Source organism: Triturus cristatus, chromosome 1_2 (genome assembly GCF_964204655.1).
Source record: "Triturus cristatus chromosome 1_2, aTriCri1.1, whole genome shotgun sequence".
NCBI lineage: Eukaryota > Metazoa > Chordata > Amphibia > Caudata > Salamandridae > Triturus > Triturus cristatus.
This window is the reverse complement of record NC_140580.1, coordinates 334561963-334577068: the sequence shown is the minus strand read 5'-3', so window position 1 is coordinate 334577068 and position 15106 is coordinate 334561963. Positions and strand designations below refer to the sequence as shown.

Below are 15106 nucleotides of genomic sequence, written 5' to 3'. Positions count from 1 at the left end.
AATTAGTTCCCCATGGAGAAACACTGTCACATAAACCCCCACCAATATTGGGATATTGTCTTCACATTCCAACCCTGGAAAGGGGTTTACTCTTGCCTTGGCAAGAGTAAATTCCAACCATTTCCAGGGTAAGAATGGCGTAGGAAAATGTTTTTGAATGCCCACAAGCAAGTATGTTTGTGGTTCTTTCTGGAAATATGAAAAAAACCTTCAGGGCCTTTCTGCTCTGGAACAGTCCCTCGCCATTACTAACTGGGCGTAGAGTTACTTACATAAAACATTTGAGGAGTACAATTTTTTGCCCGTGTAAAACCACTTTTTGTGAATTGCAAAACTGCCTTTACTCTCATAAAAAGGACCTTTCTGTACTGCAGTGGACCTACATGGACGCCAAACGCCCAGCACAACAGCCAGTTGAGACAGACTACAAAACCATTACAACAGAGGTAAAATCAACCATGATTCAATCGCACAACAGAGCTACACAGTTACCCTTTATGGCACACATGTGATCCACCAGTTCTTCCAAAAGTTTAGTGAAACAGGGGATGCTCATTAAGACAGTTCAAGAGACCTTCTCCAGATGTGGTTAGACAGCCAAAGAATGCCAGAACTCACCAAACTAACACACCAAACACCAAAACAGCATACACAAAAACACTTTTCCAATTCACATTTGTTTACATTATAGATACACAACAAACACAAGGACATTGGAACTTTTTTAGTATAAAGGTACTGAGCACACCTGGAACCGATATAACCATTATCTTGTGGTTATTAATCATTCTTAGCTAAAGGTGCCCAACCCTGGATCTTTGCTAGATTTTGCAGGCTATCAACAAAATATAAACTTGAATAATAATATGATACAGAAAATCTAAACGAAACCCTCATATTATGTCAGTAGCCATCTCTAAATGTGGCACGCGTCTGCCCTTCCTGGGTCTAAGATGGCCTTAGTGGAAACATTTTCGTATGACATACACACTGAGAGCTCAGAGACATACATCCCTTGCGAAACTAGAGTGAGCGACCTGACATGATATCTCAAACTTACACTTACCTCTTCACCATGCTCTTGTCAGACATAGGGTCTCTACTTATGCAGGAGACAGAAGCTCAGATCTTCTTCAACATTATCCAAGGTATGTCTAGTACAAACAGAACACGTAAGGAAGGAAGGCTTTACCTGTTGCACACTATGATGATGACGACCAGGGCAATGAGGAACACAATTCCTGCTGCCGTGGAGCCAATAATGAGGGGCAGTTTCTCCTGGAAGCTGGTCTGGTATTCAGCTGGATAAAAAACAGCGTTAGAGAAATTAAGTACCCCGATTTAAGATCATTCAAGAGAAAGACTTCGAAGATATACCCAGCATTTAATTTTTTGTTTCTTGATTTGGTGATGGTCTATGTACTCAGGATAGCGTCAGGCGCCATTTTTCCTCACTTAGAAGTGGTGCTCAATATTTTGTTAGTACAAAAGGGGGTGGTGATGGACGGAGCATCAGAACCAATCAAACACTCACACCCAGTCAACAGATCTGGGTTTGATCCATCACCGTTCTTTAGCCCACTCTGCCACCCCAGTTCAGACATGGCCATATGCAAATCAGTCTGACCCTGTGCCTCATGGGAACAGTCCAGCCCGAACGGCCAAGAAATGTCTTCCCTGGACCGGAAACAAGCTTCCTAGGACCGGTTTCTGGCATTTCAGCCGTCTTCAGCCAGGCTTGCTTGAATCCAGTGGCTCCGTCCATCACCACCCCCTTTTGCACCGCAATATTTTGTTAGCCACAAGTATTACAATCCCACAGGTTGTCTCACCCAACCACCCCCTCACTCCAAAGCAGACCTAACGGCGATTGAAATGTTTTCTTTCTACACCATAAATCCTCCCCCCACCTGAAGTCCACACTACCAATTAGCAGTTTATAATTAAGTCAAATGATAAGGGAAGTGTGGAAAGGCTTCCCCACCTTACCTCCCCTGTTTCTCCCCCCCCCCTCCGAAAGTCCACATTACAAATTTAAGCGAAGTGACAAAAAAGTCAGAAAATGACATCATTTAAAATTAAACGATTATGAATACTATTGGATGCATGTGATGTTATTTGATACCTATTTGGGTGTACCCTACTTTTTCTAATGCTTAATAAAGGAATGGGCTACCAGGGTGATGGCTCAGGTCGAACATGGATACAAACCCCAACATTAAGTAGCACAAATGATAAGAATGCTGGTACTTTGTGTCCCCCTACTTAATATTAGATAAAAATGAAGGTATGGTAGTAGGCAGAGTAAGAGACAGGTAGTCAGGGTGCTCTTGATACGAGATGAATGTACGGCCCGGGATTCAATTCTGTTGGGAGTTGCAGAAACATTACAACGGCCTTTTTTGGGGGGAATGGGACTTAATTTTTATCATCAGATTTTGATCCAGAGCAAGAAACAGAGAGAGAAAGGCAGAACATGAGAAAAGAGGAAGAGACAGCTAGGAAGTCAGTGACAAAGCGAAGAGGCAGGAATGGAAAAGAACTTGCAAGAGTGAGATAAAGAGAATGCGAGTGTAGAGTGGTGAAAGAAAGAGGCATAAGGGGGAATCAAAACTAGGCAAACTTGGTATTCGGCAACTCCGACATCACTGCGTCCTCCTATGAACAATTTTGAATTGTTGCACTTATGGCTTTTGCAAGTTACGCGCTGGGTAAGACTATATTTGCCAACCAGGAAGTCCAGGAGGAGAAGTCGGGGTCCCAAAAACAGATTTATTAGCAATGAATCGTGGATTCACACTGGTTTAATGAGTTGGATGGACAGGTTGACCCTGGTCACCGTGCATGGATAAGGGCTTGGTGAAGAGTGGCTCTTAAAGAACCTGAATGGTGATATGGTCATGGCTTGACAAAGTTTGTCAAACTTCTAGCAGCTGGTGTAAGTCTCACCTTCGGTCATGGTTTGGAAGTACATCTTGCCGCTATATCTGCCATAACCAGCCACGGTGCGCGCCCGCACCTGGAACACATAGATGGCCCCAGCTTTCAGGTTCGGCACGGTCACTGTGTTGGTGCGACATTTCACCATGGTGGAATTATGCTCAGTCAGCTCCTGTTGAAATTAAAAATAAAAATCATTAACTGTACAATCCTGTTAGGTGGTGGGACACCTACTTCTATGTCTGTGGCTAATTGACTGAGTTTCACCCTCCGCTCTCTTCATCGATGAGCCTGTTTTTTGATTCTGCTCTCTAATTAGCATGTTCTTCGTAAATGCAAACTTTCTCAGAACTGAAATTTTACACTAATGTGAAAAAAGTGGCCATATACATCCGTACCATTTTTACTGCTATGAAACGGAGACTGGAGCAGGAGGTATTTGCACTGGAACAAAACAATAAACGAATTAGACAGTAAGGTGGAGAATTACCAAGATTTAACGCCATGTTTGCTTCACATAATTGACACAATCAGTTCAAATTTTTTTTTCCTAATTCTACTTCCAGCGACAAACAGCGCTGGAAATAACGTGAAAGTAAAGCAAAGCGCCGCTTTGCATTACTTAGCGCCAAGGGGGCATACCATGGGTGGACCATGGGCATTCCCGTGCAACCACTCAAGGCTTCTGTCGCGAAACCCTATATACTAAATAAAACTGTGCCCTTTTGAAGTAGGCGCAATGAAGGAGAAATGCTTTCATTTCTCCTTTCTTTTCCGACTTTGTATGCGTGCTGCACTTTACAGCACACACACACAGAGGGAAAAGGGTTAAAGTCAGTCTATGCATAGTATAAGGGTACCCTTCCAGTACAAAACCTATGCCATACTCACGGAGACACTCTCGCAAAGGTGTCTCTGTGGTGCACAGCAGCTAATTTCAGCACCGGCGCCAGGGAAAGGGGAAGAGAGTGTCATATTTCTGTAAATATGGCGCTCTCCTCCTCTCTACGTTACACACAGTGCAGCATTTGCGGCTGCTGCACTGCACTGCGTGAATAAGTGGTAAATATGGCCCTATATTTGCTGCTTTCTCATAGCAAAATGTTGAGAAAATACATTTCCCCACTTTCAAACATGAACAAGCCTCGGCAAAGCCAAAAGAATTTTTTTAATTAGTGGGGATATTGTTAATTGATAGTGGACTTTACCCCCATATATATTAAAAGAAAATCCCACAGTGAAGCAACATCTACAGCTACAGTAATATGTAATCTGGGAGGAGGGCCCCTTTGCTGGGTAGACTAAGCTAACAGAGTTAAGGAGTACTCTCAAACAGTGTTAAGACAAGGAGTCCGAAGATGAGGCTTGTATTGTAAGTGGGGAAGTTTAAAGGCATACAAAGCTAAATATTGAATAGTAAATACTCTTGGCGAAGGACGAATACTTGTGTTGCATCTTTAAGAACGCATATGTACATGCTCATTTCTCTTTTTTAGGTCTTGCGCCTGCGTTGCACTGCGCAGCAGTGCTCGCGCGAGACCTTTAGTGAGTGAAAAACGGGGTTTCAGCACTGACCTAGTAATCGCACACGCTCGTGCGTGTGCGATTCCTTTTGTGCTACCCCATTGGCCTTTGCGTGCGTCTTTTTTTATAAAAGACTGCACGCAATTGGCCAAAGGTGGGCGCGTTGCTCTGCCCACGGCCTATCGGAGTCTATTACACGCTTGGTGCGTGTAATAGACACCAATAGGCTGTGTGGTTTCAATTATCGTGCCCAGACACGGGCGCGATAATTGAAATCACGTGCTTGGCTGTGGCGCGCGCGCGTACCACTTGTTTCACTACTTCACGCACATCTGGTGTTTACTTGAAGGCCACGTTCTCACAGTCTAAATATCAACCTGCACGTGCATTGTGATCATGATATTGGCTCCAAAAAATTGTTAAAGTAAGTGTAGATTTCCTCCTATTAACTCCGTGGTGACAATATTTCAGAGTTGATATTAATGTCGTGATCAAGTGGTTCAACCGCCTCGTGGTCAGCGTTGGCTTTGAAAAGATATTGCCTAGGTTTTTCCCCAGTAAAACGCATAAAAATCCCAGATGTAATCATTTTAAGAAGAGGAGCATCCATTCCAGGGAACACAGCGCCCTGCCCATGAACTTTGAACTTAAGCTCCGCGAAGAGCGCGCTCTCCCTGCTGACCTACGAAGCGCAATGATGTGATTGGATGGTTTGCACTTCCAGCCGATCCGCAAAAATCCCACTGTAGGCCTTGTTGGCATTTAACAGCATGTCAGGTGACTTTGATTTGTTTGCATCTGAAATATATGCTGGTGCTGATGTTAAAAAAAAAACTTGCATCTCTTATGGTCCTAGTCAGTTTTAAATGAATGACTGCAAAGCCTGTTGCTGTGGTTGTCTGACTTCTCCCTAGATTACCTGCAGAGTCTCGGCAGGCCTGAGGCATTCCCCACATCCGAGTCTCTTTGTGACGCACGGGACAGTGGGTGAGACGGTGACCCTGTCTATTCTTTCCACTTTGCAGATATTTTAACTACACACATGGTTCCGGGGATGGCCTGGCTGTAGGGTGGGAGGGGCAGGGGCTAGTGATTCCTCCGGCTCGCTTCAGTGTGGCCCTGCCCTCACTCATGCAGTGTTGCGGGATTGACCATGGTCCGGGCCAAGGTACGTCACGTGCCTGGTCCTGGTGCTTGGCTTCAGTGTGTGCACCCGTTGTGTCTCTATGCTTGCTCTGGAGGGTGGATTGGTGGGTGGTCGTGCTCCTGGTGCTCAGTTTGTGGCTTTGCATGCCCCTGGTGACATCGCTGGTCTTGTCCTCTGGCTCGGTGTGGTGGCTGGCTCTTGTAGCCCGCCTGGGGTGGGGGTTGACCTTTACTGGAGTGCTGACTTCACGTCTGACGGTTGTGGCTGCCGATGTTCTCGGGCTGATGTTTGGCCTAGCCACCCACAGTCTCTCAGCATGAGAGGCTACCCCCTAGGAGGAGGTACTTGTGGAAAGAGTGAAAGGGGTTAAAGGTCACAGGGTCCGCTCTGCTGTGAATGAGGCTTTAGAGAAGTAGATCTCGGACAGCGCCAGTTGGTTGAGATCTCAGGGGCGCATGCGCAGAAGCACATGGTTTTTTTTAACTTATCACTGACATAAGCCAGACCGGTCATGCAATATACTTTTATTTGAATGAATTAAGAGCTGTGTGTCCAGTCACACTGGGCCTCGCACCTGCTCTCCTCTCCTCAGGCCCTCCTCTGTTCTCTGGTGGCTAGTGTCCGTTCCTCACGGGCCTGATACAGTCTCCAGTGCCTCATACATTCTCCAGTGTCTCCCTCACAAGGCCTCATTTATTCCCCCTTCACAAACATTTCCAAGTGCCTCATACACAGCACCTCATACATTCCCCGGTGTCCATCACACATTCTCCAATGTTTCCCCCACTGAGCAAAATACATTCTCCAGTGTTCCATATTCAGCGCATTCTTCATTCTGCAGTGTCTCCCTCACAGGGCCACATGCATTCTACAGGGTCCCTTACATACTGCCTCATGCATTTTCCAGTCTCCCTCACAGACCCTTCTACATTCTACAGTGTCTCTCTCATGCGGCTCCATACATTCTCCAGGGTCCCTCACCGGGTCTCACGAATTCTCCACTGTTCCTCACAGGGCCTCATACACTCTCCAGTGTCTCCCTCACAGGGCCTCACATGCAGAACCAGCACCAAGACAAAGCCTGCTACAGCACCTACAGCGCCAGCAGCACTGAGGCATGGCCTCCTACAGCGCCTACAGCACCAGCACTGAGGCATGGCCTCCTACAGCAGATACAGCGCCAGCACTGAGGCCTGGCCTGATACAGCACATACAGCACCAGTACTGAGGCCTGGCCTGCTACAACACCAGCATCGAGGCATGGTCTCCTACAGCACCTACAGTGACAGCACTGAGACCTGGTCTCCTACAGCACTAGCACTGAGGCCTGCCTGGCCTCCTACAGTACCTACAGCGCCAGCACTGAGGCATGGCCTCCTACAGCACATACAGCGCCAGCACTGAGGCCTGGCCTGCTACAGCACATACAGTGCCAGCACTGAGGGCTGGCCTGCTACAGCACCTACAGCGCCAGCACTGAGGCCTGGCCTGCTACAGCACCTACAGCTCCAGCACTGAGGCCTGGCCTGCTACAGCACCTACAGCGCCAGCACTGTGGCCTGGCCTCCCACAGCACCTACAGCGCCAGCACTGAGGCCTGGCCTGCTACAGCACCTACAGCACCAGCACTGAGGCCTGGCCTGCTACAGCACCTACAGCACCAGCACTGAGGCCTAGCCTCCTACAGCACCTACAGCGCCAGCACTGAGGCATGGCCTCCCACAGCACCTACAGCGCCAGCACTGAGGCATGGCCTCCTACAGCACAAACAGTTCCAGCACTGAAGCATGGCCTCCTACAGCACATACAGCGCCAGCACTGAGGCATGGCCTCCTACAGCACATACAGTGCCAGCACTGAAGCATGGCCTCCTATAGCACATACAGCGCCAGCACTGAGGCCTGGCCTCCTACAGCACGGAGGCACGGACTGCTACAACGGCAGAACAAGGACAGTCACAACAGCGGCTCTAACACATGGCCTTCACAATACTGCATGCAGTTTTTAGTATATTTATAACTTATGTTATGTAACTAAAGCCTACCCTGCAGAAATAGTCCCTATTGACAACAGGTCTCGCATTACAGAACGTTTGAGCTATTGGTGTTGCATTATTATTTGCAACGCCAATAGCTCACACTTTCAGTAATGCGAGACCTATTGCATTGCAAATGCTTGTTTACTTTTGGCAACGTAAAAGGAATGAGCAAGAGCAATTAGGGAATAGCACTGTGTTTTTATGAAAAGCTACAGCATCCAAACCGCAGACACATCCTAATCAAAGGAAGTAAATCAATGAAACAAAATACCCTGACTTTGAATGATTACAAGTCATATATCAATTCACATTTCACATTAAGAATACTTGATGCCCGTTCACCAAACCCAATATGAACATTCTGTATAGGAAAAGCAAAATCAAAATGGCGCATACTTGTTTGCCTTGCTTTATTCGCCAGTGAAAAGTTTCTGTAAATCAGCCCAGGAAACCCGATGGTAGACAATGAATATTTTCAACACCCTGTTGCTTGCATTCTCGCTGGTTAGAAACCCCGTAAAGTAGTAGTACTCAGTGTTGGAAAAAGGGTGCTGGTGCTATATCAGATTTCCAGAATATTCACAATCTGGGTGAAAATGTCACATTCAGAAACCCTGTATGTAAATTTAACCCTCTCCCCTGGAGTCATGTGGACCAGCAATTCTGCATATGGTAGCTGGTACAGTGGAACGCCCTCTTATGGTTCTGATGAACAAAGCTATCCTCTCTTGCTGCTATCCATGTCCATGGAAGGAGGCAGTGGTCAGGCCTCTCTTAAAACAAGCATTGGAAATGCAATAGGTCTCGCATTTGTTGGAGCTGGAGCTATTGGTATTGTAAATGGCAATGTTTTGTACTTTGAAAAAGGTCTTGTGTTTGTTGGAGCTATTCACATTGTAAATGGCAATGTTTTTTATTTATCCTTAGGGTTTTATATAGCACGAACTTAACAGCCTCAGTTGTGAATTTCGATTCATTAAAGTTTTGTGAGCCCTGAAATTTGCACAAGTAAAGTGCTAACAGTATAAATATGGGCACTGTTTAATAAACGAAGCCACTGCAATACAAGAGCAAAGGTGACCGAGTGACTGCTTCTGGGTTGACGGAGTTGCTTACACTCACTGGCCGTTAAAGCTAGCTAGCCCGCTACTATGAGTTTATCAAACTTAATGCTATGTTTTCTTATGTTATGTTATGCTATGCAATGCTATGTATTGTTTGCTATGCTATGTTTTGTGTATGCTATGCTATGTTTTGTTATGCTATGTTTTGTTTTGTTATGCAATGCTATGTTTTGTTATGCTATGTTTTGTTTTGTTATGCTATGCTATGTTTTGTTGTGTTTTGCTATGCTGTTTTGTTTTGTTATGCTATGCTATGTTTTGTTATGCTATGCTATGCTTTGTTTTGTTGTGTTTTGTTATGCTGTTTTGTTGTGTGTTGCTATGCTATGTTTTGTTATGTTATGCTATGATATGTTTTGTTATGCTATGTTTTCTTGTGTTTTGTTATGCTATGCTTTGTTATGCTATGTTTGTTTTGTTATGCTATGCTATATTTTGTTTAGTTATGCTATGCTATGTTTTGTTGTGTTTTGTTATGTTATGCTATGCTACGTTGTGTTTTGTTATGCTATGCTATGTTTTGTTTTGTTATGCTGTGTTTTGTTATGCTATACTATGTTTTGTTATGCTATGTTTTGTTTTGTTATGCTATGCTATGTTTTGTGTTTTGTCATGTTATGCTACGTTTTGTTATGCTATGCTATGTTTTGCTATGCTATGCTTTGTTTTGTTATGCTATGCTATGTTTTGTTATGCTATGCTTTGTTGTGTTTTGTTATGCTATGCTATGTTTTGTTATGCTCTGCTATGTTTTGTTGTGTTTTGCTATGCTATGTTTTGTTATGTTATGCTATGATGTTTTGTTTTGTTGTGTTTTGTTATGCTATGCTTTGTTATGCTATGCTATGTTTTGTTGTGTTTTGTTATGCTATGCTATGTTTTGTTATGCTATGCTATGTTGTGTTTTGTTATGCTATGCTATGTTTTCTTATGCTATGCTGTTTTGTTGTGTTTTGCTATGCTGTGCTTTGTTTTGTTATGCTATGTTTTGTTGTGTTTTGTTATGCTATGCTATGTTTTGTTATGCTATGTTTTGTTGTGTTTTGGTATGCTATGTTTTGTTATGCTATGTTTGGTTTGCTATGCTATGCTTTGTTATGCTATGGTATGTTTTGTTGTGTTTTGTTATGCTATACTATGTTTTGTTATGCTATGCTATGTTTTCTTATGCTATGCTGTTTTGTTGTGTTTTGCTATGCTGTGCTTTGTTTTGTTATGCTATGTTTTGTTGTGTTTTGTTATGCTATGCTATGTTTTGTTATGCTATGTTTTGTTGTGTTTTGGTATGCTATGTTTTGTTATGCTATGTTTGGTTTGCTATGCTATGCTTTGTTATGCTATGGTATGTTTTGTTGTGTTTTGTTATGCTATGCTTTGTTTTGATATGCTATGCTTTGTTAGGCTATGTCTTGTTATGCTATGTGTTGTTGAGTTTTGTTATGCTATTTTTTGTTATGCTATGCTATGTTTTGTTATGCTATGCTATGTTTTGTTATGCTATGCTATGTTTTGTTTTGTTATGCTTTGTTATGCTATGCTATGTTTTGTTTTGATATTTTTTGTTGCTATGCTTTTTTTGTTGTGTTTTGTTATGCTATACTATGTTTTGTTATGCTATGCTTTGTTGTGTTTTGCTATGCTATGCTTTGTTTTGTTATGCTATGTTTTGTGATGCTATGCTATGTTTTGTTGTGTTTTGTTATGCTATGCTTTGTTTTGTTATGCTATGCTTTGTTTTGTTATGCTATACTATGTTATGTTATGCTATACTATGTCATGTTTTGTTATGCTATGTTATGATTTGTTATGTTATGTTAGGCTAGGCTATGTTTTGTTATGTTATGTTATGTTTTGTTAAGTTATGGTATGCTATGCAATGGTATGCAACGCTAGGCTATGTTTTATTATGTTATGTAATGGTATGTTTTGTTATGTTAGGGTATGTTCTGTTATGTTATGCTGTTATTTTATGTTAGGCTAGGCTATGTTTTGTTATGTTATGCTATGTTATGGTGTATTAAACTACTGTGGATTTTAACACATCCAAAAGCTGATGAATGGAGCGGGCTTGCACGTCTTTGGGCTTGTGCGCGCTCCCCTCCCTCCCCCACCACAGTACTTTGCATTTTGCCCTGTGTTTGTAAGTGTGTTTTCATGTGGAATTAATGTGCCTGGTGACGGGGCACTATCCGGCGCAGCAGTGGGATTAGTGTCTTAATACTGAAAAGTAGCTGTGAATTGTGGAAACCCCAGATTTTTGTGCGTGAAGTAAATAGCTTGCAGGAAGCACTCCAATACATTCGGGGACACAAATGAGGGCGCAGGAGGTGGCTAAAGAAGTGGGGTGGGTTAATCAGCAGAGACCGGGAGGAGGAGGTGGTGGTTTAAAAGCAGGATGAGTTGTTAAAAACAATGGCGGGGGCTGGGAGGGTGAGTTAACACAACCAATGCATGTCAAAGGCAAAGCTGGCTGACGGCAAGTTGTGTATCCTCTTGAGTGCATACGTGAATGAGAGCGAGTCAGGAGAGAAAACAGAGGAAATAAGGTGCAGTTTTCAGAGAATGAGATTTGAGAGGAACAGGGAGGCATTCGGCGTCGAGGGAACGGGATCAGAACGCTGTGCAAAAGTGCCATGTGTAAGGATTAGGCTATGCTATGTAATATGTAACTTCGGGCACTAGAGTGTTGCTGCAACTGAAAGAGAAAGGAGTGACGGGAGAGGAACAGAGCAGCAAGCGACGAACATAGGGGGTGACAGATCATAGGGGAAAGGTAAAAGAATAGAGACTAGAAGGGACTAGGCAATCGTCAGGCAACTGTACAGAAGACACTACACAGGAGAGTATGAAAGCGTAGACAGTAGAACAGGGGGGAAGGAGAAACAGCAGGAAAGGGAGGAGAGAAGGACCAAAGGACATACAAGAGGGAGAACGAGCAGGAAAGGGAGGAGAGAATGGCTAGAGGACATAGGGGGGGGAAGAAATGCAGTTGTGTAAACACGGAAGTATTCCACACATTAATGTCGGTATGTTTAACGCATATCAAAGAACTCGGCTGGTAGAGGGCCCGGTGCTGACAGACCTGTTACCCACTTTTACATAACACAAAATTAGAACATTTCCTGCAAGTGAAGTAAACTAAAGCAATTAAAAACAAGCGGAAGTGATCGCGTTTGCAATCAAACATCAAAGCGGCGAAAGTGAAAGTAATGGAGCAGAGCATCAAAGGGCTGGGTGAGAAGGGAGGGGGGAATGCAAGGGTCAAAGCGGCTAAAGTGAAAGTAAGCGAGCAGAGCATCAAAGGGCTGGGTGAGAAGGGAGGGGGGAATGCAATCAGCAGAGGAGCAGCTGTGCACGTGCATGTGATCGGGCACTCAAGGTTTAGGCCAGCCAAAACACTGTGGGTAGCACTTTGAAAATCCCACATATAAGATGTCTCTTCGAGCCTTTGGCTCGCGAGACCTAAAAACACAATCTTGACAGCGAGGATCCAAAAACCTATCATCCGATCTAGCTACTTCCGCTACTAGCCAAGATTTTTGAGAAACACCTGAATGGGTACCTGATGGATTTTGCAGACGAGCGCGGATGGCTGGACAAATCTCAGTTCGGTTTCCGAAAACACCATGGACCGGAAACTGTTTTAGTCTCGGCCACGGACTATATCAGGCGGTGAGTGGACGAGGGGCAAGGTGCGACATTGGTGTTTTTAGACCTGTCCGCGGCCTTTGATACTAACTCCCCCTCGCTGGTGATTGACCGCCTTCAAGATGTGGGCATTACAGAACAGGTACTGGCTCTTCTGTCCTCCTTCCCTGATGATCGCTCTCAGAGGGTATTGTTAAATACATTCTAGTCAGATGTTTTTTCCCTACTTGTGGAGTGCCGCAGGGTTCATCCCTGAGCCCTGCACTATTTAATCTGTATGTGTCCCTACTTGCTGCCATTATTCGTGTCTATGGGAAGTATGCGACCTCCTTTGCTGATGACACCCAGATTATTGTATGATCCCCAGGAACCAGATAATTTTTCTCAATGTATGTCTACAGTAGCTGATTGGATGGCAAGAAATTTCCTTAAATATAATGCGGAAAAAATCAAGGTGTGCTCTTCAGGATGGAAACCTCGATTTGGAATTGTAATTGGTTGTTGAACTCCTTAGGTACCCCCCCCCCCCCCCTGATTCCAGTTGAAAAGGCCAAAACATTGGGGGTGACCCTGGACACTGAACTCTCTCTGAATAGACAGGCAATTGCACTGTTGCAACCTGCATCTGGATTATTAACAAGTTGAAGAAAATCTTTCCTTTTATCCTCTTGGCGGCACGAAAGCAGGTCGTTCTAGAGTTAGTCACGTCCAGACTGGACTATGGTAACTCCGTCTACTTGGATTCTAACATCAGTGTCCAGGCACAACTCTAGTTGGTTCAGAATGCACTGGCAAGAGCGATTCTTGACCATCCTAAGTGCCAGTCAGCTGCTGCAGGGTTGTGTGAGCTGCACTGGCTTCCCATCAGAAAGCGCATTATGTTCAAAGCTATTTGTATTGTACATAAGGGTCTCTATCTTCCAGGTCTGTCTGGGATTAAAGATATGTTTCATCTGTACATCCCAGGCAGAAATCTACGCTCAGCCCAGCGCAATTTGGTCACTGTGCTGCGGGTCTGGAAGAAGAGGTTGGGGGAGAGAGCTTTCTGGGAGACTGCGGGCAGACTATGGAACTCGCTTCCTAAATCTCTGATGACGATTACGGCACATCTGCATTTTATAAAGGCACTTAAGACTTGGCTTTATACTATCTAGCCAGCCCTTTAGAATGAAATGGATGGTTTGACTGACACTGATCATAATCAGATTACCATGACTACAGTGCCCTGATGCCTATGGGTAAATGCTGCGCTTTATAAATATAAATCACATCAAATCAAACCCATGTTTCTAGACTACAATTGTGGTATGGATGGGACCATTGTGGGCCGTCAATGGACTCCTGTGCTGAATCTTACAGATTCTTCATATGAAGTCAAGATGAGAGTATTCTGAGATGTTACAAATTCTTAAAACATCACATTTTCGGTTTTAGGTTTTTGTACTGATTGTGCAAGAAAAGGAAATGCCATAGAGTGAATTCCGAAGAGGACATGCCACCACAATGAATAAAAAGCAACAAAACACAATAACAGCCTGGAACACAAAAAGAGTGGTGCAGTGAGAAGGGACAACTTAGATGAGCAGTAAAAAAGGGGGAAGGATGAGAAAATCAATGTAAACCAATCGAAAGCCTATTGAAAGAAGAACCTTTACAGATTAATGTGCTGTTTATCTCTTTTTTTTAAAATATTTTTATTATTTTCAGTGGCAGAGGCAAACAGAATACAAGGATGAAAAAACATTTTAGACAATGACAATCAATCGCACAATTATTGGTACGTTAGATTAAATCCAGTTTTCAATAGGAGACCAAAGTTTCCTAGCAAATGTCTTTTTTCTGTGTCCTTTCAAGTTATACACTGCTTTATCCATTCTATAAACACTTAACAATTTTCCCAACCATTGCTCGAATGATGGTGGATCAGAATCTAGCCATCTTGAGGTAATACAGGAACGATAAATAGACATTCCAATAAAAAGAAAATGTTCTTGATCAACGGATAAGCTCTCAGATGGAACGTATAGTCCAAAAATAATCACAGATGGACATAATTTAATATTAACATTGAGCAAATTGGTCAAAAACTTTTCTATCCTGTTTATATATACAGTTAGTTTAGAGCAGCTAAAGAACATATGACAAGAATCAGCTGCTAAAGTTCCACAGCGGCTACAATTAATACCTTTCGTAGCTTTCCATTTAGCCAGTTTTGCCGGTGTGTAATAGAGATCTAGAGATGCCATGTAATGTTGACTTTTAAGAGAGCTGTTAACTAATGTTTTATTACTGATCTCAAATGCCCTTGCAAGATCAATTCCGTCTGTACACAATGTCGTTTCCCATTTCTGGGTTTGAAAATCGAGATCATCATGCAACGTGTTGACCATTGATTGGTAAATTGTGCCAATACGGCTATCCCTCCTAACATTTTCCATGACTATATTGGTCTCCATCGCATTGGTATGTAAAAGGTGTTTTTTTTCCAAGAAGCTGCGAATTTGTAAATATTTAAAAAATTCGTTTCTGGATAGACCGAATATATCTTGGAGGTTGGAAAAAGACATTAAAACCCCATTTTGGTACAGTTGCCCGATTGAATGAATCTGTCCCAGACGGAATCGATTCATAGGAATGTCTTGAGGAATACCAGGTACAGAGAGATTGCAACAGATGGGTGTATAA

General features: G+C 43.5%; 1 protein-coding gene across 5 annotated transcripts in view; it reads right to left on the bottom strand.

Moving 5' to 3' along the window:
• EPHB2 (EPH receptor B2) overlaps nucleotides 1–15106 on the bottom strand; it is a 776297-nt gene that overhangs the window by 96189 nt on the left and 665002 nt on the right. For all 5 annotated transcript variants that reach the window (XM_085603935.1, XM_085603938.1, XM_085603939.1 and 2 more), the window contains exons 7-8: nucleotides 2950–3112; nucleotides 1193–1301 (exon numbers count right to left, since the gene is read on the bottom strand). In XM_085603935.1, the coding sequence (XP_085460061.1) occupies nucleotides 1193–1301; nucleotides 2950–3112 (272 nt within the window). The remainder of the gene's footprint in view (nucleotides 1–1192; nucleotides 1302–2949; nucleotides 3113–15106) is intronic.